This window comes from Bufo gargarizans, chromosome 5, assembly GCF_014858855.1.
Source record: "Bufo gargarizans isolate SCDJY-AF-19 chromosome 5, ASM1485885v1, whole genome shotgun sequence".
Taxonomy (NCBI): Eukaryota; Metazoa; Chordata; class Amphibia; order Anura; family Bufonidae; genus Bufo; species Bufo gargarizans.
This window is the reverse complement of record NC_058084.1, coordinates 266,793,604-266,820,186: the sequence shown is the minus strand read 5'-3', so window position 1 is coordinate 266,820,186 and position 26,583 is coordinate 266,793,604. Positions and strand designations below refer to the sequence as shown.

The following is a 26,583-nucleotide window of genomic DNA, read 5'->3' as shown; positions in this document are numbered from 1 at the left end:
ATAAATAATTATTACACTGCAGAAAACAGTGACGTACAAAAAAAACTGTCTAAAGCTGAAGATGACAGTGACATCAGACAACTGAAGAGAATGGCAAAGAACCTCACAGGATGACACTCAACACTAGCCAAATATCCTGCAACAAAGGCTGAATGAAATCACACATTACCAGGCAGTCCCTGCCACATAAGCCTAAGCGGAGGTGCTAGCCTGCAGTTCCAGCTGTGACCAGCAGAGGGATGATGAGTTTGGCTCTGTGGTGCTTGGTTCAGACTAGAGATGAGAAACTTTATTCGTCTCATCCGCAGGGCTTCATCGCTTGTCAGGAGACGCCCACCGGCCACTAGATTGACAGGGCCGGACATTTAGCCTGGCCCTGACAATCTCCTACTTGCGCTGCCACTCCTATTGCACACGACCATTCCGTTTTTCTCGCCCAGATTCATTGGGGGACACAGGAACCGTGGGTATATCTATGTCCTCTCGGAGGTGTTGACACTAGTGAAACCGGTTAGCTCCTCCCCTGGCAGCTATACCCCCTCCAGTGTCAATAGGAGGCAAGACCTCAAGATTTTTTTTATTTTAGTTTATTTTTTTCTCTTCTTTTAGGTGGGAAACAGTGGTTGCCTCGCCTCCCTGTTCACCCTGGGGGAGCACGCCAGCGTTGGTTCGCCACACTGCCTCCTCCCCCCACAAGAAGGCAAGGTGGACCAGGGCAGCCTCGCTCCCCTGCATCCCGCCAGCAGAAGGGGTGACCCTGCTGGAGAAGAGGAAAGGTGGAGATAGCGGCTGGACAGATAAGTAGAAGCCTGCTCCAGGCAGTCGATTTCCCCCCTCCTGCCCGCCGCTCAACCTCTCTGGCTGCAAGGGGTTGATCTATAATCGACTCTGGGACACAGACTGCGTCCCCATAAAATGCAATTTATTAATCAGCAGCAGGACTTAGCGCTGGGGCATAGACATGGGCCGCGTCAGATCGCATGGGGGCGGAGCCAAGCGCACAGGAGCGCTTACAAGCAACGGGGGCGATTCACAGCTTCGGCTGGCGGCGATCCTTCTTACATAAGGTTCGGGCTGCCTGTTTCTGGCACTGCTCGGTCACAGCAGAGGGTGAATCCAGCATGCGGGGGCTAATGGATGCGCGCGCATCGCAGCGACTATCTGGAGGGATGCAGGACCTGAGGGGGCGGAGCCTATCTTCCCGCCTCAGCGCTTAACCAGTTCTCTCCGGCTTTCTGTCGGCATCTCCTGGTCCTGGTAAGAGCGGTTATTCCTCTCCTCAGGTCACTGTATCCCTCCAGCCTCAGATATCCCTGGTTTTTCACCATGTCCGCGGCCAATAGCTGTCCACTATGCCTGCTCTATTTGTCAGGTTAAATTCCCTTGCAGGTAACAGGATTCTGTCTGCACTGCTTGTCAGACGCTCAGGCAGGGCCCCCCCCCCCCCAACAGGGTGGGGGGCCACCTCCTCCTCTTCCAGGACGTCTGGCGGGCCCACGTGTCCGACGCTTAGGCGCTCGAGACTGTATCCTCGGGATACCTGATCGAGTTACTGTCTCTTCCCCTTCAACCTTTTTGTGGTCCCCAAAAAGGAGGGCTCGGTACGCCCAATCCTGGACCTCAAACTGCTGAACAAGTTCCTCCGCCTCCAGTGGTGTCGGATGGAATCCCTTCGTTCCATAATTGCTTCTCTGGAGCACGGGGAATTCCTTTCGGCCATAGATATCCAGGACGCATACCTCCACGTCACCAGCGCTTCCTGAGGTTTGCGATAGGAGACTCATTACCAGTTTGTCGCCCTCCCGTTCGGGCTGGCAACTGCGCCTTGGGTCTTCACAAAGATTCTGTCTCCTCTTCTCGCCCTGCCCCGTTCCAGAGGCATTTTCCTTATGCCTTATCTGGACGACATCCTCATCAAGGCTTCCTCCCTTGCTCAGGCATCGAACAGCGTACAGATCACTGGCAGCCCTGGCTCACTTGGTCAACCTGCAGAAGTCATCTCTGACACCCTCGTCTAGACAATTGATCTTCCTGGGTATGCTACTGGACATGGACGCGGCACGGATTCGCCTTCCCCCGGATAAGCGACTGGCCTTGTAACGTTCCATGAGGCTCCTTCTCGACTGCAGACTTCCGTCCATTCGCCTCTGCATGAGGACGTTAGGGAAGATGGTCACCTGTTTCGAGGCAATTCCCTTTGCCCAGTTCCACTCGCACGTTCCAGAGGGTGATCCTGTCCTCCTGGGACAAGTCTTCTGAGAGCCTGGACCATCTCATCCGTCTCTCCCCTCAGTGCGGTCGACCCTTTGTTGGTGGCTGTCGGTTCCGGTTCTGGGAAGGTCCTTCCTTCCGATCTCCTGGACGACCACTGACGCCAGTCTACTGGTTTGGGAAGGGGTGTTCCCTCCAAGGACAGTCCAAGGCACGTGGTCTCGGTCTGAGTCCAAGCTCCCGATCAATGTCCTGGAACTCAGGGAGATTCTTCTGTCCCTCCGGCACTGGACCCACCTCTTGAAGGGTCGCCCAGTCGGACAACGCCGCTGCTGTGGCGTACATCAACCACTAGGGGGGAACACGCAGTCTGGCGGTGATGCAGGAATCTGCCGAGATCTTACAATGGGCGGAGGCCCATATCCCGCCAATTTCGTCAATTTACATCCCGGGTGTAGAGAGCTGGACTGCGGACTTCCTCAGCAGAACCAGGATAGATCCGGGCGAGTGGTCCCTCCACCCAGAAGTATTCAAGGCGATCTGTCTCCGTTGGGGTCGCCTCGACGTGGACTTGATGGCCTCAAGGCTCAATCGGAAGCTTCCTACCTTCCTTTCCTGCGCAAGGGATCGGGAAGCTTGCTGCGTGGGCGCTCTGATCTCCCCTTGGCAGGGGTTTCCCCTCCTTTATGCGTTTCCCCCCTTCCCCCTCCTACTCAGGGTTCTACAGAAAATCTGGATGGAGGGCATTCCGACGATCCTCATCGCCCCAGACTGGCCCCGTCGCTAGTGGTACGCCGACCTCTTTCTCCTTATGGGAGACGTTCCTTGGTCACTGCCACTCAGAGACGACCGGCTTTCGCAGGGACCGGTCTTCCATCAGCATTTAAGGTCTCTTCGTTTGACGGCATGGCCATTGAAACCGCCATTCTAAAGCAAAGGGGTTTTTCGGTGGATGTTATCTGCACTATGATTCAGGCTAGCCAGGATCTATTACAGGACCTGTGAAAACCAAAACATTCCTCCTCTTCGTTTTTCTCTCCCCACATTCCTGTCCTTTCTTCAATCAGGGTTGGACCTTGGTTTGAGCCTTAGCTCTTTGAAGGGTCAGGTCTCAGAGCGGTAAGGACTTTTCTTCAGGGAGTGGCACATACGGTTCCTCCGTACCGTCCTCCGTTACCGCCTTGGGATCTGAATCTAGTCCTCCTAGCGCTCCAGGCTTCCCCCTTTGAGCCTCTACAGGAGATTTCTCTTGTGGCTTTCCTTGTGGCTTTCCTTGTGGCTATCACTTCCATCAGACGGGTGTCTGAGTTGGCGGCCCTTTCTTGTAGAGAACCCTTCCTGGTTCTTCATAAGGATAAAGCGGTTCTCCGGCCCGTTCCTTCCTTTCTTCCGAAGGTGGTCTCCGACTTCCATATGAACACGGAAATTGTCCTTCCCTCTCTGTGTCCCTCTCCTTCACACCCTAGGGAAAGGGAGTTGCATCACTTGGATGTTGTCAGAGCTCTAAGGATCTATTTAGCATCCTCCGTTCCCTTCCGCCATACGGACTCCCTTTTGTCATTCCAGAGGGTCCTCGCAAGGGATTGGCGGCCTCCAAGGTGGCAATCGCACGTTGAATTCGGGCTGCAATTGCGGAGGCTTACCGCTCCCGGGACAGGGTTCCACCCTTAGGTGTCACGGCTCACTCTACCAGAGCGGTGGGTGCATCTTGGGCTCGGAGGAATCGCTCTTCAGCTGCACAGTTGTGTAAGGCGGCTACTTGGTCCTCCTTACATACTTTCACGAAATTTTACCAGGTGCATACTTGCGCATCGGCGGACACTGCCATGGGCCGCTTGGTCTTGCAGGCGGCAGTTTCCGAGATGCCTGCAGGGACGCTGTTTCCATGGGACTGTGGTTTTTCCCTTCCTGTGGACTGCTTGTGGACGTCCCACGGTTCCTGTGTCCCCAAATGAATATGGGCGAGAAAAGGAGATTTTTGTATAACTTACTAGTAAAAATCTCTTTCTCGCTCTTCATTGGGGGACACAGCACCCACCCAGTATTGTTGTTCAACCAGAGCTGTGGCTGTTTCTGGTTAGAACCCTGTTGGGTTTTTGGCATGGTTGGTGTTCCATGTTTTTTTCTTTGGTTGGCTTGCTTCTCCTACTGCTTGTACACAAACTGAAGCTCCGTCTCCAGGCTGGAGGGGGTATAGCTGCCAGGGGAGGAGCTAACAGCTTTTACTAGCGTTAACGCCTCCTAGAGGACATCGCTATACCCACGGTTCCCGTGTCCCCCAATGAAGAGCGAGAAAGAGATTTTACTGGTAAGTTATACAAAAATCTCCTTTTTGCGGCCGCAAAAAACTGAAGCTGCCCGTAATTTGCGGAATGGAACGGGCGGCCCATTGTAGAAATGCCTATTCTTGTCCGCAAAACGGACAAGAATAGGACATGCTATATTTTTATTGCGGGGCCACGTAATGGAGCAAAGGATACGGCCAGCACATGGAGTGCTGTCCGCATCTTTTGCGGCCCCATTGAAGTGAATGGGTCCGCACCCGAGCCGCAAAAACTGCAGCTCGAATGCGGATCCGAACAACGGTTGTGTGCATGAGGCATAATAGAGAAAGGGCAGAGGCTTTGCTTCTGAGCTGCCACCATTGCACAGGCAGGAATTGTTAGGGCCGAGCTAAATATCCGGTCCAGTCAATCTATCGGTAGGTGGGTGCTTCTTTCCCTGCAGAGACAGCCCCAGGCAGGTGAAGAAGTCCTGCAGATGTGACAAATTAATTTGCACATCTCTATTTCAGACACAACACCCCCCAAAAAAAAAAAAAAATACTGCAGGAGGATTCATATACAGGGAGATTGTATAGTGACGCCAGGGGGATATAATAAAGACAGGACTGCACTGGAAAAAGAAGCCATGAGTCATAAGATGGAACCCGACCACAACATCTGGAGCCATTTATACAATATAAACGTAACCTGAAAACCGACCTCAGCCTCCAGCACCAGTATCTGTCTGTAATTCTGTGCAGGAAACAAGAAGCTGCCTGTGCTACTGCACGGCAACCCAGCTCTCAGGAGGCCAATATCAGGGCAGTCAAGGTGATAAAGCAGAGCTGTAGTGTAAAGCATGGGGGAGGGACAGAGCAGCAGCATAAGCCTCTGAGACAGAAGGCAGAGTTCAATCTACACGATTATTTTGACCACTTCCTACTTTTGACGTCGGCAGCAGGTAGCTTAAGAATGAAGTACCGTGTTCTGAGCTGGATTGGTGGGTATATATGGTGTGTGATAAGCTGTCTGCATGCATATTCCTCGTAATGGGTAAAAAGGGCGATTTATCAGAGTTGCAGGAAAGGATGTTTATTGGCTTTTGGGCCTCAAGTGGCGGTATTTCTGACACTGCAGTGTGAACTGTTCTTGTACTGCTGTGGTGAAAGTGTATGGCGAGTGGACAAATTGCACCAACAGTGTGGAAACTGCAGAGACCACATGCCATTGATGTTAGAGGTGAACGGCGGCTGTGAGGGTGGACAGAGACACCACAGTGAAGCAACTCTCTCCCAAAATGAACCAGGGGCTATTAGACGTGTGTCTAACACAACAGTTCAGAGAACTCTGTCTGCTTCGGAGCCCCATATGCAGTAGACGGTCACTGCACGTATGATAACCAAGTTGCATCGGCAGAAAAGGCTTCAGTTTTTGCAGCAGTATCGGAATTGGACCTCCACTGATTTCTGTTTCATGGAATAGATGGACGCTGGCATGTCAGGAGAGAAACATCAGAGAATAAACTTCCTGCAACCATTTGTGGAAGAACACAAGGGGAAGGTTGTCGTGGCATTCTCTGGGCACACTCATCCACACTTAATGACAAAGTCTTCTAAGTACTACCCTGGCCCCCTAATTCCCCAGACTTGAACCCAACAGAGCATCAGTGGGACCACCTCAATGGTCGTGTTCCCTCTATGGATCCTCCCCCACGCCGCCTCCTGGATCTGTGGGATACACTGTTGTCAGCTCCAGATACCTGTGACAGTCTAATAAGACCTTACTGAGTGACTCTCAGGTCGTCTAGCTGCTGTCCGTGCTGCACATGGCAGGTACTCTGGATATTAGATGCTACTCAGTATAATGTGACTTAACTGTAGCTAAACTCAAATAGAGAAGCATTTAATATGGCTTCTATGTATTTGTGACATGCGACTTATTCACTGACCTTGTCAAAGAACTGATAGAGTCTGACCGTCTTCTCCAACCTGCTTCTGCACTCCTCAAGTCTCCTGAAGAATTCGCCCACCTTCTCCTGACACTTCTGCAACCTGATCATGTACTTCTGAATGTCAGGGGAGGGGAGGTTCTGCCACCGGTCCACCGTCTGGAGCAGCTCCTGACCACGTTTGCAGTACTCCTGAAAACAAGAACCAAATGTCAGCGGTCCGGGTCTCCAGCTCCTAAGGAGGAGGAGAGATGTCTTAAGTCATCACTTACACATGCCACACCATCAAATTCACGGAAATGTCCTTGTGTCTGAAGAAGAACCTCCAAAGAATCTTCTAGGACACTGCACTCCTCAAGTACCCGCTCGCCGACATTCTCTATCCATCCGCTGACCTAAAAGAAAGGAGAAGATGCCAAACAACAATGGTCAAACAATGAGCTGCACACAAAAGTGTCCACATACAGCGACATGCCTGTAATCTGGCATCTGATAATCCAAGATAGAACTGCAATGTAATAGCAGTGGATTATGTGACATTTTATTTTCGGATTCCAGAAACGTTCCTCACAAGTAAGTTCTCCGTTTTTTTTCTACAATCTTCTGATAATCTGGAGTATGCAATAATCTGTAGAATTAATGCAGAATTAACCCTAAGGCTACCAGCGTAGTACATATACGGCGCTGGTGCGATGTGTAAACATGACGCCTGCTCGCACGTGCAGCGGGCGTCATGGCCGGCAGATACAGCAGAGACCTGTGGCTAATTACCGTGACCGGCAATAATGCTGATTGCGGTAATTAAATGCTTTAGATGCCGTGATCAAGTGAGATCACGGCACCTAAATGCGCAAAAACATGTGTCCAATCCGGGCATAGGTACCATGTTTCCCCGAAAATAAGACCTAGCCCTATTTTGCAGGGTTTTTGGGAGTAGGGCTTAAATATAAGCCCTACTCCAAAAATAAGCCCTAGATGAATTTTATATTTATGGATTCAGCAGCTCAGGAGTGCTCACTAATGGCTCTGAGCTGGCAGGGCAGGCGGGCAGGACATCAGCGCTTTCCCAGCTGATCGGATCCGGGCAGGAGCTACAGTACAGCAGCGCACGCTACCAACACTTAGCCTTTAGTGAAGCCGCTAGCCCGCGCATACATCGCAGCTTCACTAAATGCAAAATTATGCCGGCAGCCGCGCTTCCATCTACGGTACCGAATGGGTACATCGCTGGGCAGGCTGGACGGCTTCTCTACCCTGTACTGCCGCCAGCCCGCACGTTCTAACTTACCCCTACCGTAGCTGAATGAGGCAGCAGGAGGATGTCCTTCTCCTCTCTGCTGCCTGGAGCTGGAGGTGCTGATTGGTGGTGAAGGCGTCCTGCTCCCTCCCCTGCCTCCACCAATCAGCACCCTGTCATCTCTTGCGCCGGATCTCCCTGGTAACGTACTGTACACATTGCTGCCTAGGGGCTCAGGGGCAGTGTACGTACGGTACCAGAAAGAAGTGTGGCATTGCCTGCCAGAGTACTGTACCGCTATCATACCGTAGTACTGTGCCACCCACTGTGATTATACTGTATTGAAATAAATCTAGATTTTTTTTTTGTCCAAGCATTAATGTGTGACTGTTGTTCATGGACCCAAAATAAGCCCTACTCCGATAAAAGGCCTTACCCTTTTTTCAGAGAAAAAAAATAATATAAAGACCCTGTCTTATTTTCGGAGAAACATGGTATTTGCGCTGAATACTGGTAGCTTTACTGAATAAGCTAACAGTATTCAAACTGCAATTCTTATTTTGGCTACCAGATGGCAGGCCAGGATAAGAAATGAGCAAAATAAGCTAATAAATTCCTGATAAACCAAAAAAATCATTAAAAAATGTAATAAGCTCATATATGAGGTACATAATGATCACAAACAATTTAAAAACTAAAAATGTTTAAAAAAATTATATATTTTTTTTATTTTTTATATAGGTTTAAAATTACCCCCCCCTTTCCGTATAATTAAAAAAAGAAATACCTAAATAACAAATATAAACATCATGGGTATCACCGCGCCTGAAAATGCTCGTACTATTAAAATAGAAAAAATAAATTCCAATACGGTGAAAAGCGTAACGGAAAAAAGGTTCAACATGGCTGATTAGCCATTTTTTCATTGCTTCTCTTACCCCCAAAAAATGTATAAAATGTGATCAAAAAGTCACGCATACTCCAAAATGGTATCAATTAAAAGTACAGATTGTTCCACAATAAACAGCTCAGTAGACATAAGTATAAAAAAGTTATGGGGGGCAGAATATGGTGATATAAAAAAAAAAAAATCTCAAAGTTAAGGCTCCTTTCACACTAGCGTTCGTCGGTCCGCTCGTGAGCGCCGTTTGAAGGAGCTCACGAGCGGACCCGAACGCCTGCGTCCAGCCCTGATGCAGTCTGAATGGAGCGGATCCGCTCAGACTGCATCAGTCTGGCGGCGTTCAGCCTCCGCTCCGCTCGCCTCCGCACGGCCAGGCGGACAGCTGAACGCTGCTTGCAGCGTTCGGGTGTCCGCCTGGCCGTGCGGAGGCGAGCGGATCCGTTCAGACTTACAATGTAAGTCAATGGGAACGGATCCGCTTGAAGATGACACCATATGGCTCAATCTTCAAGCGGATCCGTCCCCCATTGACTTTACATTGAAAGTCTGGACGGATCCGCTCAGGCATCTTGCGCACTTAGAAATTTTTCTAAGTTATTAATGCAGACGGATCCGTACTGAACGGAGCCTCCGTCTGCATTAATATGATCGGATCCGTTCAGAACGGATCCGATCAAGCGCAAGTGTGAAAGTAGCCTTAAATGTATTTTTACACTATTTAGACATAAAGATCCGATACATATGGGGTATCGTTGTAATCGGACTGACCCAGAGAATAAAGGGCATAAAAGGTTGTAAACAAAACGCTGTGGGAACAAAACCCGTAAAACAGTGGAGGGATTGCGTTTTTCTTTTCCCAATTCCACCCCATTTGGAATTTTTTTTACGCTTCCCACAACATTTTATGCCATAATTAATGGTTGTATTAGAAAGTACAACTTGTCCCGCAAAAAAAATAGCCGTCATACAGCTATGTGACCGTAAAAAAAGTTATGGCTCACGGAAAATAGGGAAGAAAAATGAAAACGCTAAAACAAAAAAACCTCCGGTATCCAAAGGGTGAAAGGACTTTTACTGTACTAACAAGACATTCACTTAAGGTCCCTTTACAGAGGACAGAGCAGCATGCTGTCTTGAAGGAAGCGTTCCTTCCAGACAATCTGCTGGTCGTGCGGGAGGACACCAATCGGATTACCCAATGAACAAGCGTTTCGCTCATTCATCGGCGGTACATTTACACCGCCAGAAAATCACTTAAGAGCGTTCCTATGAACGTTTGTTAGCAATTATCTTTAAGATTCCCGGCCAATGTAAAGGGCCCTTAAAGATACAGCGGCAGTAAATAATCCGAACACTATAGGTCAGGAGAAGGCTCCCCAAGAACAATAGAATTCTGCATATTGAAATCTAACATGTCTGACCCTTTATTACTCTAACATAACGTGAGTTCATGTATCTACACCCACCGGGTTATCCACATCCTTACCTCGTGAAACTGCTCTTCAAATGCTTCAAAGCCAATGACTAACTCCATCTCCTGTATGCGTTGGTTAGACAGCCGCACCAGACTGTGCACGCCTTCATCCACCCGGTTATACAGCTCTGCCGCCATGTCCACTGTTTCCCTAAAAGACACGTCACCTTACAACACATGTAATACATACATATCAAACACACTGATGGAAGCTGCCATGTCTGCAAAGATCACTGCAATCATCATATGCCAATGTCAGAACTACATAGATGCTGCTCATCACTTGATCTGTCGCAGGTCACTTTTGAGAGAAGTTCTCCAGCAGCTATAGCACTGTACTACATAATATGCACTGCGGGTCAGTGAGGCAGACCTTTATGAAAAACATGAGGGTGTCAATGGTGGGGAAGGGATGTCTCGTTTACACTTCAGGAAGAGGTTCTGCAGCAGCTGCAGTGTGTGTTTTTAGATGACGACGCACATTAGGAGCCACTCTTGTAGTGACCTGTATGTGGCATACATTGGCTCTGTAGAAATGAATGGTACATGTTTGTATGTCAGCCACATGTGGTGTGAACAGAGACTAAGGGCCGTTTCACACGAGCGGATGCCGTGCGTGGCATCCGCTCCGTGAAAGAGTGCCAAGACCCGCTGCACACTGCAGAGGCACAGAGCAGTAACATGACTGTTAATGCTCCGTGCCTCACTGTGATCTCTTTACTACGAAATCACAGTGACAACTGTGATTTCGTAGTAAAGAGATCACAGAGAGGCACGGAGCATTAACAGTCATGTTACTGCTCCGTGCCTCTGCAGTCTGCAGCGGGTCTTGGCACTTTCACGGAGCGGATGCCACGCACGGCATCCGCTCGTGTGAAACGGCCCTAATACTCTTTCCCCAGTGATTTCCCTGTTTAGGGGTCTCTCATATCCTCGGACAAGCATCCCGGACGCCCCCCTGTCCCTCGCAGGATGCAGTCACACAGCTCTGCTGGCCCCTGAGTTGCTGTGAAGAGGATCTGGTGCCAGATGATGGAGTGATGAGCGGGAAAAACATTTCACAACTCCAACAGCTTCAATCGAATTCCAGACACGGCACAGTGATCCAAAGTGGCTGGAAAACTGCGGCGCAGGCCAGGACCTTACTGGTAGATAACCCTGGCTTCCTCCAACAAACACCCCCATTATCTGCAGCGACTGCTGGTCCCATTGTAGTGTTAACACTTCCACGGCCAGACGCCATCTTACATGTGTCGTCCAGTTTTATGTAAATTAATTCTCAAACTATGAAAAGTTCTACAACTTTATAATATATTTAGCATTTCTATCCCTTACCATTTCTAAGATCTCTGCTTGCTGTCAGTGAATGGGAAAATTCTTGTTTATATCCAGAAGTTGAAATCATGAGTTGAGGGCATCAATCCTGACCTCATACTTCTCACAGCTGAGGATTTGTTTATTTTGTGTCCAGTCTAGACAATGCTTTCCAACCTAAACCTATAAACTGCACAAATCTCTCTCCGCAAGATATTTTGCTACAGTGTATCAGTGCAGGTAAAATGTATCAGTCTGGTCTCCAGGGTGCTCAGCTGACAGAGGATTGTAAAGACTGGATACAATTGTAGCAAACCCTCAGCTGCACTGGGTATTAGCTCTGACAGCAAGCTCTTGGAGATCCTGGAAATGATAAACAACAAAAACCTATTAAAAGATTCTAGAATTTCCTTATTAAAGGGGTTCTGCAGTTTCTTTTAAACTGATGATCTATCCTCTGGATAGATCATCAGCATCTGATTGGCGGGGGTCCGACACCCGAGACCCCTGCCGATCAGCTGTTTGAGAAGTCAGCGGCGCTGGCAGTAGCGCTTCGGCCTTCTAGCTGTTTACCGCAGGCACCAGTGACGTCATTACTAGTATCAATGTCCTGGGCGGGGCTAAGCTCTGTTCACTTGAATAGTCGTGACGTCACTGGACCTGCAGTAAACAGCGAGAAGGCCGCGGCACTACTCCAGTGCCGCTGCCTTCTCAAACAGCTGATCGGTAGAAGTCCCGGGTGTCGGACCCCCGCCGATCAGATGCTGATGATCTATCCAGAGGATAGATCATTAGTATCAAGAAACTGCAGAACCCCTTTAAGTTTTATCAACATGATATGAGCTCCTCACAAAGGGAAGGATTCTCCTCCAGTTTAGTCATCAGCCCAGTAATCTCATGTTACTAATTCATGTTACATACATTGCTCCAAAACTGCAGCAGTGCTTCAGTACAATCCCATCATGGGTCACGGTACCTGTAATCATCTGTGAGAGTTACACACGACTCCTCCTTCCTCAGTCTGGCCAGAACAGCGCCCCCTTCTGTCTGCAGAGTCACTAGTCTTGCATCTTCCAGCACAGCCGTCATCAACTGGCCAAAACGCGTCAGCTGCAGACTGGCCTCCTTCCAGAGAGAAGACACAGCATGTTACATGAGAGGCAATAGACAGTCTCTGGTCACACGCTGTGATAAATCTGGCAGTACGGACAAGTGTAATGTTCCAATACGTGAGAGGAAAACAAAAACACCAACAGGACGGCAAAAATCCGACCCACTACAACTATCCAAAGCAGCAGTATAAATCTGTCTCTCCTACTGATAGATTACTACAATGTACAGTATCAGTGCAGGAAGAATTCTGAATCAGGAGTCCTGGCTGTTTAGACCTGGAATGCTCAACCTGCGGCCCTCCAGCTATGGTAAAACTACAACTCCCATCATGCCCTGCTGTAGGCTGTCCGGGCATGCTGGGAGTCGCAGTTTTGCAACAGCTGGAGGGCCACAGGTTGGGCATCCCTGGTTTAGACTGAATACATCGTTGCAAACCCTCTGTTTTCATATGTGATTGGATGATCCAATTCACTGGCTGTATAGTTTTGTAAGATACAATACTAATATGGGGCTTAAACATGACAAGTGCTGTCCGTACACATCAGATTTCTTCTTCTGGAAATGTTCTGATGAGGACAGTTCGACAATCAGATTGGGTTGATTTCTAAAAGCAAAGATACTGTACGTTTCAGGCAAACACCTGATCTAGGGATGAGCAATCACATTCTGCAGTAAACAGCAGGCTAATGGGGCGGGGGGAGATCCGTCTACACTGCAGGGTTCAGCCTTGTGGATTCCTCACCTCAGCCGTGTTGGGCAGAGCGATGACCTGCATGTTCTGGATGGCGTTGTGCAGGAAGATGCAGGCATCCCGGCAGCTGTCTTGCAGGTTCTCCAACTTCTACAGGAAAGAAAAAATAATAATCTGAATATTGAAAAAGAAACTGCACGGGCAGCTTGTCACTCACCACACAATGGACGCACCTGAGAGTGAGAACGTTCTGCCTGTGTATAAAGGTGGGATGTACACTGCCAGACTGAGCAGGCAATTATCAGGAAGGAACCGTTTCTTCCCAATAATTGCCTGCCCACCAGTGGAGATAAAGAGCTTAGAGCCTATTTTTGGGAAGGACTATTTGTATTAATGTTCGTTCATGATAATCGGCCCAACAATTTTGCGGTGTAAAATCTGCCTCAAGTCATGCAAGGATCACGGTGGCACAATATAGTCACCCCAAAGTCCAGAGTGGTTACTCACCGTGCGGAATGATAGCCAGTCCTGGTGACAATATGGGAATGTTCCATTAAACGTAGGGGGGAGCTGCGAGGCCTCTATGTGTTTGTGCAAAGACTTCACTGACGTGAGAACATCAAACTGTAGAAACATATGCAGATAGAAATGACATCACCAAGGAAAATGTTCTGAAACTTTCTAATATATCTGGTGCTTCAAATCTTCACAATCTCTGCTTGCTGTCAGTGAATGGAAGAATTATTGTTTGTATCTAGATAGAGGAAGAAAACCTGTACAGAACAAATACTTCTCACAGATGAAGGTTTATTACAATTGTATCCAGTGTAGACAATCCTCTATGATCTGATCACATAAGCAGCACAAATCCCTCTCCTGTCCTGATACTTTGCTACTATGTATCAGGGCAGGTAAGATGTATAAGGCTGGAAAACTCACAGATGATTATTTGAGCTCTGTGTGCTATATATCTCAATCTCATACAGAATATCAACAAATCACTTTTTAATCAGCACAATCCCCTTTTTTTTTTGCATACACTGTGCCTTTAAGCGAAGCGCTGCAGTCAGGGTGCAGGAAATAGGCGCTTCTATAAATCATTCCTGCCGCTGGTTTAACTCTTCAGGGGTCGGGGGTCATCGGCCATCATTGTTCTCTCTTATTTTGCCCTAATGAGCCAAGAGCAGGATCCGTGTATGAAAGCCTCTGAATTAGCTAGGGTGGGAGCTGACGCCTGTCAGGGGCTCTTCATTCTGCTTTTGTGTAAGGTGGACACAAGGAAGAGGTCAGGCTGAAAGTTATGCTAATCTTAACCCCTGGGCGGCCTCAGGAGACACGGGCTGGTATATGCAGCACACTTCACAGGGGGCTCCCATATGCTTTGTCACAATTAGTCAGACATTACTGACGGGTCAGATTGGATTTCAGAACAATTAGGGAAACCCTTAAATAAAGGATTGTTGGGCGAGTCATACCCTTGTATGAGACGTTCTGACTAGCATATATACACTCACACAGGACAGTCATAGTTTTAACGTAATCTGTCAATCAAGGACCCGGAAATCCAAAAACTTCAGGAAACCTTGCCTGCAAATTTGCTATGACCCAAACCCCATTTTTTCTATTCCTAGAAGCTGCATCTGTGCAGTCATCTGATAATAATGAAGGGTCAGTTACTGGGATCACCAGTATTCTATACCCCCCAATAACTATCACTATATAGTAGTAAAGATCTACAGTACGTACAACAGAATCTATGCCCCTCTATCCAGACAACTTGCACCATCTTGCAATTTGTACAGAAGACTACAACATGCGACTTGGATCACGTGGGGCTCTGCACTCATTACCTGCACTCCTTGTGGTCTCTCCACGGACAGGACAAGATCTTTCTCTGTCAGAAGTAATACTCCATGGATACAATGAGGAATAGTGCTCTGGAACAGAGTAATGCAACATTTATTACTACAGCTCTAATACATCAATCCAAACACAGGTTATAACCCTCATTATGCTGACAGACAACTTCTTATATAATTACTACATCTGGAAGAGATCAGTCTGGGTGTAATCTCAGCTATATTATCACCAGACATGACTAAATTACACACAGAGAGCTGCAGATTGGAGACCACCGCTGGCAAAGAAGTTGGAGTTATTACACCAGTCAGCAGTTATCTCTCCGTGTAATGAGTTGACTGCAGATGGAGAGCACAATGCGATGAGTGACAGGTAAAGCTCTGGGCATCTGTCACATCGATCGTACACAGGGCTCCTGCAGACCATTGCATCGTCCTGCAAGGTCCAGAATGGCTCCGCAATGCAATTATGCAATGACCATAAGTGCCTCTTCCTATACCTATAGTTTTTGCAATCAAAGTGGACAAATCTTTAAATCTGCGACATAACAAGTAATGTAATTGGTGCTAAAATGGTGCAAAGTGCCAGCAAATGCCTCTAAGAAGCCCATAATCTGCAGGAATGTGTTCAGTGTATTCTATATAAAGGTACGGCTACAAATCGGGGTACAGCTACACTGCGACATGTGTTACAGCAATGTTGCACATTTTTTGTAATGACAGGAATGGTGTTGCACTTCAACATGCTGCGACCTTCGCACAAACATCCAACTTGGATGGATTTTGTGCGACTGACGCATCACAGTCACATCACCATTGACCATCATTACAAATAACGTTGCGTGACAAATGTCGTTGTGCAGCTGAGCCCTAAAAGTGGGGCAGATTTTAAGGCAGCAATCTGAGACCGATTGCTATGGGAAACTGCTCCACTTCTTGCACTAATTCTGATGAATCCTGGATGGATGGAACAAATACCTGGACTATATGAATGGCTTTAAATAAGGCGGGTACTGGAGAGCACCTCCGAGTGTCCACCAGCAGAGTCAGGCCCAAAGCTCTGCAGTCTCTCCTGGGAGAAGAAAGGAGAATTAGTGACACGGTGCAGATGATATCACAGCCATGAAACCAGCAAATATACTGAAAGCACAAATCGCCAAGTGCTCGGCCATGGATAGGTGCGATACTGTAAAGTCAAATAGTTTATGTAAGCATCATTGTATAAGCAAGAACTTCTGCAGCTTCTCTCCTCATTTTCAGTATCTCTGTTTGATATCAGTGGCTGAAATCCCCAAAAGAACTTATACATTTCATAGCTGAGGATTTGCTACAATCGAGCTCAGCCTGTTTAGGATTGCCTAGACTGCATACAATTGTAGCAAATTATCAGCTGTGAGAAATAGTACATCTGTATGGGTCGGTTTCCATTTACTGGCAGAAAACAGAGATCTTGAATTGGTGAGGAAATGAAAGAAAAACATTGGCAGTAATGTGCACCAGAGAACTGCATGAACCACAGTCAGGTCCATAAATATTGGGACATCGACACAATTGCAACATCTTGTGGTGAACCCTCTGTATTCACCCTGGTGAAGTCTTCTCTCGATTGTTGACACACATACACCTACCTCCTACCTACCTCCTGGAGAGTGTTCTTGATCTGGTCAACTGTTGTAAAAAGTGGGAGGCACATATGCAAACTGTTGTAATTCCTGCACCGTTCACCTGATTTGGATGTAATTAAAGCTGACCGTCTGCAGGTAAAGCACATCATGTTTGTTTTATTTCAAATCCATTGTGGTGGTGTATAGAGCCAAAAATGTTAGAATTGTGTCGATGTCCCAATATTTATGGAGATGACTGTATATATGAAACTCAATGGTCTGTGCACCAAATTCCCACAGGCTGCACAGATATAGAGGGGTGCCGTTAGTGTGCATTATATAAAATGAGAGAGAAAGGGGGACCGGCTCGTACCGTACAACGCTGTAGAAGTACAACAAGAGGCGCCCCAGTTCAGCGGCGTTGCAGTGCGGGTTTAACCAGCAGGTGTCACGAGTGTTGATTATCACCAGAGCGCGTCCACTCCTGTCCCGTGTTCCTAAAAAGAGATAGATCTGGTTTTGTTGCAGGTAACAATGAAACGCCCCTGCAGCTGTGATACATCTGAATTAATAGCTTTCTACAGTTAGTATAAAGTGTCAGCTCACCAGGCAGATAGATGACGCCGCTCGTCAGAACCTCCACATTAACATCCCTGACCTGCCAGGGACGGCTCTGACTTTTCCTGCAGACACTTGGGGAGCTCAAGCCATGAGGCCTTAATAGCGAGGGATCTCTCTCCAGGCATATTTCTGGGGGCCTCTCCTGACCATTGGTCTGTCCTGTAAAACCAAAGAATTCGAGATTTTTATGTTCCTGGAAGATGACTGCTAAAAAACAAAACATCACTGTATATAATAATCTCTATCACTTTATGTATTAATACAGTGATGGAGGGGCTCAATATATACAGTGATGGAGGGGCTCAATATATACAGTGATGGAGGGGCTCAATATATACAGTGATGGAGGGGCTCAATATATACAGTGATGGAGGGGCTCAATATATACAGTGATGGAGGGGCTCAATATATACAGTGATGGAGGGGCTCAATATATACAGTGATGGAGGGGATCAATATATACAGTGATGGAGGGGATATTATATACAGTGATGGAGGGGTTATTATATACAGTGATGGAGGGGTTATTATATACAGTGATGGAGGGGTTATTATATACAGTGATGGAGGGGAAGAATATATACGGTGATTAAGGAATCATTATATACAGTGTGAGGAATTATCAAATACAGCACTGAGGGACTGTTATATACAGTGATCGAGTACTTGAACAATTATCATACACAGTGATTGGCAATTCCGGAATTTGCAGACAGCCGCTCAGTGTTAAAACAACCGCACTGCAAAAAAGTGTTGTGCTCTCCGTGTATGCCAGTACAGAGCACAATGATGCAACTCTGATGGTAGGCAGCGCTGCAAATGTATAACACACACGGGCTAACGTTACCTCACACTATGTCCCTCTTATATGTTTCACCAAAGCAATGGCCTTTTCAGAAGACTGGGACACACTCCCCTGAAGGCACCAATGCTTTGTAAAACACGTCAGGACCATACAGCGTGCACGGAGACTGGGAACACTGGGACAGCAAGAGATTGAGATGCTGTGATAGACGAATACTGTAACAGTAGGTGTGGGCAAGCCCTTTAAATATCAGATACGTAAATCAAAAGAAGAAAATTAAGGAAAGACTACTGCAGTCCGAGCCACAATATATGCAGCCGCGCTCAAAGACCATTTTGTTCAGAGAAGGTCGAGCACTCACATATTTGTGCTCATAAAACAATGAATCATTCGCCACAAAACGACTCAACCTCAACAGTGAAGAATGCAAAATGAAAATAAAAACTGAACGTAATGTTAAATGGTCAGCCCATGAATCATCTCATACCAGAAGGCTGTTTTATAGTAATTTACAATGATTTGAAAATGAAAATTACTTTAAAAGGGGTTTTCCCATTTCATACAATGGGCGCATATCACTAGGAGGTGGGACCCCCACCTACACTTAGAACGGAGGTCCGAAAGTTGTGGAGGGCACACTGCACATGTGCAGCTGCCATCTACTCATTTCTATGGGCCCACGGAAAACAGATGAGCACTGGCTTGGCTATTATGTAGGAAAATGAACACCAGGAGGCGCCAAAACTATTTAAGTAAATGACCACCAAGTGGCACCATACTATGTAAGTAAATGACCATGAGGTGGCACCATACTATGTAATTAAATGACCACCAGGTGGAGCCATACTATGTAAGTAAATGACCACCAGGTGGAGCCATATTATGTAAGTAAATGACCACCAGGTGGAGCCATACTATGTAAGTAAATTAACACCAGGTGGTAACACACTATGTAAGTAAATGACCACCAGGTGGAGCCATACTATGTAAGTAAATGACCACCAGGTGGAGCCATATTATGTAAGTAAATGACCACCAGGTGGAGCCATACTATGTAAGTAAATTAACACCAGGTGGTAACACACTATGTAAGTAAATGACCACCAGGTGGAGCCATACTATGTAAGTAAATGAGCACCAGGTGGAGCCATATTATGTTAGTAAAATACCACCAGGTGGAGCCATATTATGTAAGTAAATGACCACCAGGTGGAGCCATACTATGTAAGTAAATGAACACCTGGTGGAGCCATACTATGTAAGTAAATGACCACCAGGTGGAGCCATATTATGTAAGTAAATGACCACCAGGTGGAGCCATATTATGTAAGTAAATGACCACCAGGTGGAGCCATACTATGTAAGTAAATGAACACCTGGTGGAGCCATACTATGTAAGTAAATGAACACCAGGTGGAGCCATATTATGTAAGTAAATGACCACCAGGTGGAGCCATACTATGTAAGTAAATAAACACCTGGTGGTGCTATACTTTGTAAGTAAATGAACACTAGGTGGTGCCATACTATGTAAGGAAATGAACACCAGGTGGCGCCATACTATGTAAGTAAATGAACATCAGGTGGCACCATACTATGTTACTTCCCTATTATCAAAACAAATGAAACATTCTCGTTTCAGGTAAAACATGTTACTACCACTAGTTTTGACTGTACAAACCACATGTAAAGAATGTGTTAATGTGCTGTAAAACCGCTGCTGCGTTCACACTACCACTAGGCGCACGGACACCTTCAGTTGGAATCCCAGACATTTTCCTTGTAAACAAAAATGTTACTATAGATCAACAGCAAGCGGTGGTCTTGAAAAAAAGTGAAGACAAAGCATCATAAATTTTAGAACCTGTCAATATACAGAGATTTAGTGTATATTCCCAAGTGGTGTACATGCTACGGATTGCCTAAAATCAGCATAAAATGAGCTGCAGTGAGATATATAAATGCTGATTTTTGGTGTGGATATACTAAGTTGCAATACATAGGGTAAACCCCACAGAAAATCCACAGCAAAATCTTGTGGTGCACTGTGGAAATTCTGCCCCAAGTGACCGTACCCTTAAAATTCATTTACAGTCCCTTAAAGTTTTACATTAACTTTTTACAGTTTGTGCAAATTTCTCCATCTGCAGACAGTGACACACAATGTAAAAATGCAGGATCTTGGCATAGCCTCACCCACTGGGTGACACAGCAGCATGAAGTGACTGCAACCTTTTCACCAATGGGTGACTCATGCTCTGTGGAGCCCCCTCAGTACAATAAATGGAAGGTTATAGAAGCCCAAGTCCCTCTCGCATGTCTAGGAAATTTACGGGAAGGACAGGGGTCAGCCATGGGATATTTTAGGCTGGATACAGGATGGAGATGGTTAAATCATGTGTGTGCTGACACATCCCAGGATCAAATAACTTCTCCCATTGATACCAGAGGCAGGGCAGGATCATACACAGTTCCAGGGAACTTTAGTGAACAATAAAAGCAGAACCCTCCCCGTCTGCTAAACAATTCCAAACTGGCCTTCTACCCCCAGGACGGTGAGCGGCAGGTGCAGGGGCTCTGGTAATAAAACTACTGGAGAATATGCAGCAGAGCCGACAACACCTCAGTCTGTAGAGCTGAGACAATCACCTACTGACCAGAGGGTCCGAGAAAGGCGAAATCATTCCCCCACTGCAAACTGATCGATTTACTCATCTCAACCAACAGATTATATGGTTGCTGTAAAGTTACAGAAACAATAATCCGATAATAAGAACCATCCGGGATCTCAAAAAATTATTGCAGGCTTAAAACTACAACCACCAACATGCTAAGACAATAAATGACTACTACCGAAACAGCTATACCTTGCCTTGCAATTTATAAGATTCAGACAAGGCTGCAGCCCTCCAGCTGTACTCAGACTACAACCTCCCACATGCTATGAGCCAATACAGGCACGGCAGACTACTACCACCACCACAGCTCTACCTACTCAGGCATCACCATTTCCAAGAGTTAGACCAGTGGTCTCCTACCTGTGACTCTCCAGCTGTAGTGAAACTACAACCCCTAGCATGCTATAGAAGGCATTACAAGCACAGGCAGACTACTACCACGACAGTTCTACCTACTTGGGTATCAACATTTCCAAAATTTAGACCAGTGGTTTCCAACCTGTGGCTCTCCAGTTTTTGTGAAATTACAACCCCCAGCATGTCCTGCCATTTTATATTTGTCTGTGCATGATAGGAGTTTGACAGCCTGAAGTGCAGACAATGATGGGAGTTATTTCTATGGTATGACATCAGAAAATCTGAATTCCCCGCAGCTGTCCTTCATGCTTCCCCTATGAATACATATCCTGACCTCTCCTAAAACAGGAAGGGAGCACAAGTATAGGAGCTGTTCACAGATCAGGAAATACTCGGGAGAATCTGCACACAGGAGGATACGACATTGATGCCCAGGGACTTCCAGTCCAGACACTGCCAAAGCCATGTATATAAACCTTCTGTATACATATATAACCACAGGAGGGGTCTATTGTGTCTGATCAGAGCCAGACATCGCACTATGCACTGAGGCCCTTAAAGGGGTTCTCCTGGAATTAAGAACATGAAAATACGTAAATAATACTTTATTATAAATATATTCCCAAATACCTTTCATTAGTTATAATGGCTTGTTTTGTCTGGGGAGCAATCATTAGGAGAAATAAAATGGCCGCCGTCCTATTAGTACCCACAAAACCTGTCCTAAAGAGCTGCCTTATCCACCTCTCTGCTCTGCTTTCCAGGGATGAAGATCCTGAAAACAGCTGATAAGAACTTCAGCTGAATCTCTGTAGAAATGGAGTTCATTAGGAGACATGAAGTCCAGAGAGGATGGACTGTGGTAATGGAGACTGCATACAAGTGCTGCTGCTCATTATCTACACGCCCCCCTCTCTGTACTTCATGTCTCCTCATGAACTCCATTCCTACAGAGATTCAGCAGAAGATCTTATCAGCAGTACTCAGGTTAATAATCCCTGAAAAGTAGAGCAGAGAGGAGGATGAGGCAGTTATTTATCTCTGTGTTTTGAAGTAACTTGTCCTGGTGTGTGGATAGGACAGATTCTGTGTGTACTAATAGGACGGCGGCCATTTTATTTCTCCTAATGATTGCTGTCCAGACAAAATGAGCCATTATAACTAATGAAAGGTATTTGGGAATATATTTATAATAAAGTAATATTTAAGTATTTTCATTTTCTTAATTCTCGGGAGAACCCCTTTAGGGCCCTATTACACTGGCAGGTATCCGCTAAGATCATTGCTGGCGGCAGATCGTGCCATGTAATCAGCACTCTGCTGCCGGCAAACAAAGATTCTGTATGGGGACGAGCGATGACATTAGTGATCACTGCTCCCCATCCCCAGGAGATTGCTGCATGTAATAGCAGCTAGCGAGCCGGAACGTTTCCTTCCTGACATTTGCCTGCTTAATCTGCAGGTGTAATAGGGCCTTTAGACATGTCATTCAGGAACACAGCTGACTGACAGTACCAAGAACTTAGTTTGTATTCCTGGTCGTAGACATCCCCACAAAACAAACCCCCCAATACTGACCCATCTGAAACCACTGGACATTGCGCATCGATATGAAATACTTTACTGTATAGTCCCTAGAGACAGATCACCAGTTCTTGTCCTCAGTCTACTGGATGAATTACAGGTGTCTATGGCATCCCAAAGATGGTCGTCCATCTCAGACACAATTCTGCAAAAATTCTACTGATTTTATTATTTTTCTGCCTTTTTGACCAGTCTTACCTTTCACGGATACGTTATGAAGAATAATGTCCCTTCCTGGGACATCTGGGGGGCCAGTGGTTGCACCTTGCTCCTCCTCTGTATCCTCATGCAGGGTCTCTAGAGGTAGCTGCATCGCTGGGGATTGTGCATGCTTGGTATACTGTGGACTTCTTGGGGGACTTTCCTGACAGTAAGGTAATTCTAGTTTGGTTTGTTCTATGCTGTGAACTGGCTGTTCAGCACAGGCATCAGTAGCAGGGACAAGACCCTGTCCTACATCAGACACCACTAGTACAGTTTGGTCATTAAAATACCCAAACTGCGCCTCATTCCGAGCTACAGGCAGCTCATGTTGTTCTATGACTTCACTACTAAGACCACGTGCATTGTGCATGTTTTCTGCAATCTCCACATTGCTCCTATTTTCCCCACCCTCCCTGTTTTCTGCCCCCTCCACACTGTCCCCGTAGCCTGCCCCCTCCACACTGTCCCCGTAGCCTGCACCCTCCACACTGTCCCCGTAGCCTGCACCCTCCACACTGTCCCCGTAGCCTGCACCCTCCACACTGTCCCCGTAGCCTGCACCCTCCACACTGTCCCCGTAGCCTGCACCCTCCACACTGTCCCCGTAGCCTGCACCCTCCACACTGTCCCCGTAGCCTGCACCCTCCACACTGTCCCCGTAGCCTGCACCCTCCACACTGTCCCCGTAGCCTGCACCCTCCACACTGTCCCCGTTGTCTGCACCCTCCACACTGTTCCTGTTTTCTGCACCCTCCACACTGTCCCTGATTTCCGGTAGCAGATCATTGTCCAGTAATTGAGGCCCCTTTTGATCACTGACTTCCGTGTAAGGGTGTGATGCACAAGTTTTGGAAAGTTCTTGGTTACAACAGTCCTTGTCCGCTACTACTGGACTGCCATGTGTCCTTGAATGCTCTGTAACAGGTTCTTGTGAAGCATCTGTCACCCCCCAGCCATTCTCAGTGAAGTCTCTAGAGTGGCTTCTGCTTTCCCCCTGGAACGATAATGATGTGCTATAATTATCAGGCGGCTCATGGAGTTGTCTGCTGTTATCAGACTCTTTGATAACATTGTTCTTTGCATCCTCCAACATGGCCTCGTTTTCTAGACTAAAAGCTTGCTGGAAACTTTTAGCTCCATTGTCAAAATTTAGGCGTGTGCAGTCAGGTATTGAGGACTCCCTGACCCCGAATTCAATGTCCACCAGACCAATTGACTCTGGTTTCTGTACATGGTCTGTATCGTAATGTGTCGAACTCGCTCCCATAATAGTTTCTGGCTGCAAGTAGCTATGAAAAGGACTCTCCGTGCACTTATTGCTGCTTGAGATATTAAAAGTCTGGTTACTCTTAGCTCTTTGGTGCTGGTTTTTGAAGTTTAAGGCTATAGACTGAGTTAAGGAGCCCTTCTGAGGGCCGAAACGTGGCACTGTAATATCACGTAGCTCCACGTATTCTCCTTCAATCTCACTGGAGCAATCTGATTTGGCATACAACGTACTAACCGTTGTATGACCATGGCTGGTGGACGGAGCTTCCAAACCAGCTTCCTCATCTTGAACCATCAATTTTTCCACGGGATGGCGGGTTGGTCCCTCTTTACTTTCATAAGGAAATTTTTCAAAAATTTCTGCTGACTCCTCAGTTGATGGTTTTATCTCCACAAACTCGGGATGAACAATCATATCCCACGGCACCCGGTAGAGCTGGTCATCGCAGGTCAGGAGACAGTTCTCCAACGAGGCCCCGATCCGCTCAGAGTTGATGAATTCCAACCATTCCACGGTGAAGATGGATGTATAGGACACCTCTGGAAGCACCACTTCCTCAATGTTATGTTGATCCTCTGCAAGACATTTTAGCACAATCCTTGGGGTCTTTCTCAAATAAGGCACAACTTGGAGGTAGAAATCTCCGGGCTGGAGAAGTCTCCAGTCAATGGACGCCAGCTGTAGAACAATCTTATCATGGATACAAAGGGGCCACCCAGCATGTCGGAAGAGTAGTCCGCAATACTGTAACTGCAGGAAGAGGAAGAGAGCGGTGAGCATTTTGTACTTTCTTACACCAGACACAAATCTAACAAATTTAATCTATAAACAAAGTAGTCAAGCACCACCTGAGACGACCGCGGTTAGCTACTAAATTCCAGTAGAAAAGCCAAATTATATTTAGTCAATGCTAGAATTTCTATGTAACCTGAGCAAATCAGTTTGGATAACTCAGGCCCAGTGTCCCAACCAGGGCTTCCGGAAAGCCATGGAATTTGGTTGCATTAGTCCATGGATCCTATCGGGGATCGGCAGGGTTGTCAAAAGAGGGAAGATGGCAGGCAAAACACTAGGCAGACCAAGAATTAAGGGATGATTTCCCCATCCCAAGAAAAGTCTGCAGAGAAGTTTAAATGAAATTTGTCAGCTCCGAAACACCCGTCAAAATAGAGTAAGCCGTGTATCGTGTAAGTGGTGCTCAATCCGGTTATATAATTTTTATCTTCATATTGACTTGCATTCCACAAACCAGCAGCAAAATTTATTCAGAGGACTCCTGAGCTCACAGACATAATGGAGAGGACTCAAAGAGGAGTCCTCTCAATGCATTTCACTGCTGGTTTGTGGGAGCACAGTGTTGGAATGCAAGCAGGGGTGCACCCACGGGGGTTAGTCCAACAGGTCTGGGGGCAGCAGGCCACAGGAGGGTGGGAGAGGTGACAGGCCGCAAGCAGGATTCAGGGAGGGAGGAGAGGGGAGGAGCTTCCTGGCTGTAGCCTGCTGTTGTCTATTGTTTAATGTAAAGCAGGCAGTGTACCCAGGGCAGGCCCTCCACTATCTGTATGATGTGTAGAGCCGTGCTCCTCCACCTGGACCTACACACCTTATATATTGTGCAACTCCTCCTCCACTCCTTTTTTGGCGCCTTCAGGACTAGGAGGGAGGAAGCAAAGCTGCAGCAGCTCCTGCCAGAGTCAGCAATGTTGTGGGCAGTTTGTGAAACAGAACTGGATGTGAGTCCTTTCACAGGGAGGGAAAAAAAGAATAGTTTATTTGAGTTTAGTAGCTTTATGTTGGCGCCCTGAGTATTAAGTACAGTGTGTCTATGGAGGATGAGGGTGAGACTCTTACCTTCATCCTCAACAATGTAATTTAAAGGGGTTCTGCACTTTGTTTTAACTGATGATCTATCCTCTGGATAGATCATCAGCTTCTGACCGGTAGGGGTCCGACACCCGGGACCCCCACCGATCAGCTGTTTGAGAAGGCAGCGGCGCTGGCAGTTGCGCCGCGGCCTTCTCACTGTTTACCGCCGGCCCAGTGACGTCAGAGGATAGATCATCAGTTAAAACAAAGTGCAGAACCCCTTTAAGCTGTATGGTGTTTGTTGGGAGTGGCCGATTATAGAAAGGAAGGGCTTATAATAATGGGTGGGGCCAAAAATTTTGCACAGCACGCCTTTATTTTCCTTAGACCCCTCCTAAGCAATATGTCTGGTTGCTCCCCTGAATGCAAGAGAGTATGAAGATAAAAATGACATAATTGGACTCAGCATTACTTATACTATACTCCACTTACTTGAATTTTGGGGGTGTTTTGAAGCTGATAGATTCCCTTTTAAGGGGAACCTGTCATATTGAACTTGGTTTATGAGCTGCAGGTAGCATTTTATAGAGCAGAAGGAGCTGAGCAGATGGATATATAGTTTTATGGGAAAAGATTTAG

The 26,583-nt window shown here is 46.9% G+C and overlaps 1 protein-coding gene across 2 annotated transcripts in view; it reads right to left on the bottom strand.

The window, feature by feature from the left end:
- Window positions 1-26,583, bottom strand: part of LOC122937707 (rho guanine nucleotide exchange factor 40-like) — a 76,988-nt gene that overhangs the window by 27,994 nt on the left and 22,411 nt on the right. For both annotated transcript variants that reach the window (XM_044292692.1, XM_044292693.1), the window contains exons 3-13: window positions 22,863-24,888; window positions 17,226-17,399; window positions 16,993-17,116; window positions 15,994-16,087; window positions 15,007-15,093; window positions 13,664-13,780; window positions 13,208-13,306; window positions 12,329-12,477; window positions 10,051-10,189; window positions 6,696-6,818; window positions 6,424-6,615 (exon numbers count right to left, since the gene is read on the bottom strand). In XM_044292692.1, the coding sequence (XP_044148627.1) occupies window positions 6,424-6,615; window positions 6,696-6,818; window positions 10,051-10,189; window positions 12,329-12,477; window positions 13,208-13,306; window positions 13,664-13,780; window positions 15,007-15,093; window positions 15,994-16,087; window positions 16,993-17,116; window positions 17,226-17,399; window positions 22,863-24,888 (3,324 nt within the window). The remainder of the gene's footprint in view (window positions 1-6,423; window positions 6,616-6,695; window positions 6,819-10,050; window positions 10,190-12,328; window positions 12,478-13,207; window positions 13,307-13,663; window positions 13,781-15,006; window positions 15,094-15,993; window positions 16,088-16,992; window positions 17,117-17,225; window positions 17,400-22,862; window positions 24,889-26,583) is intronic.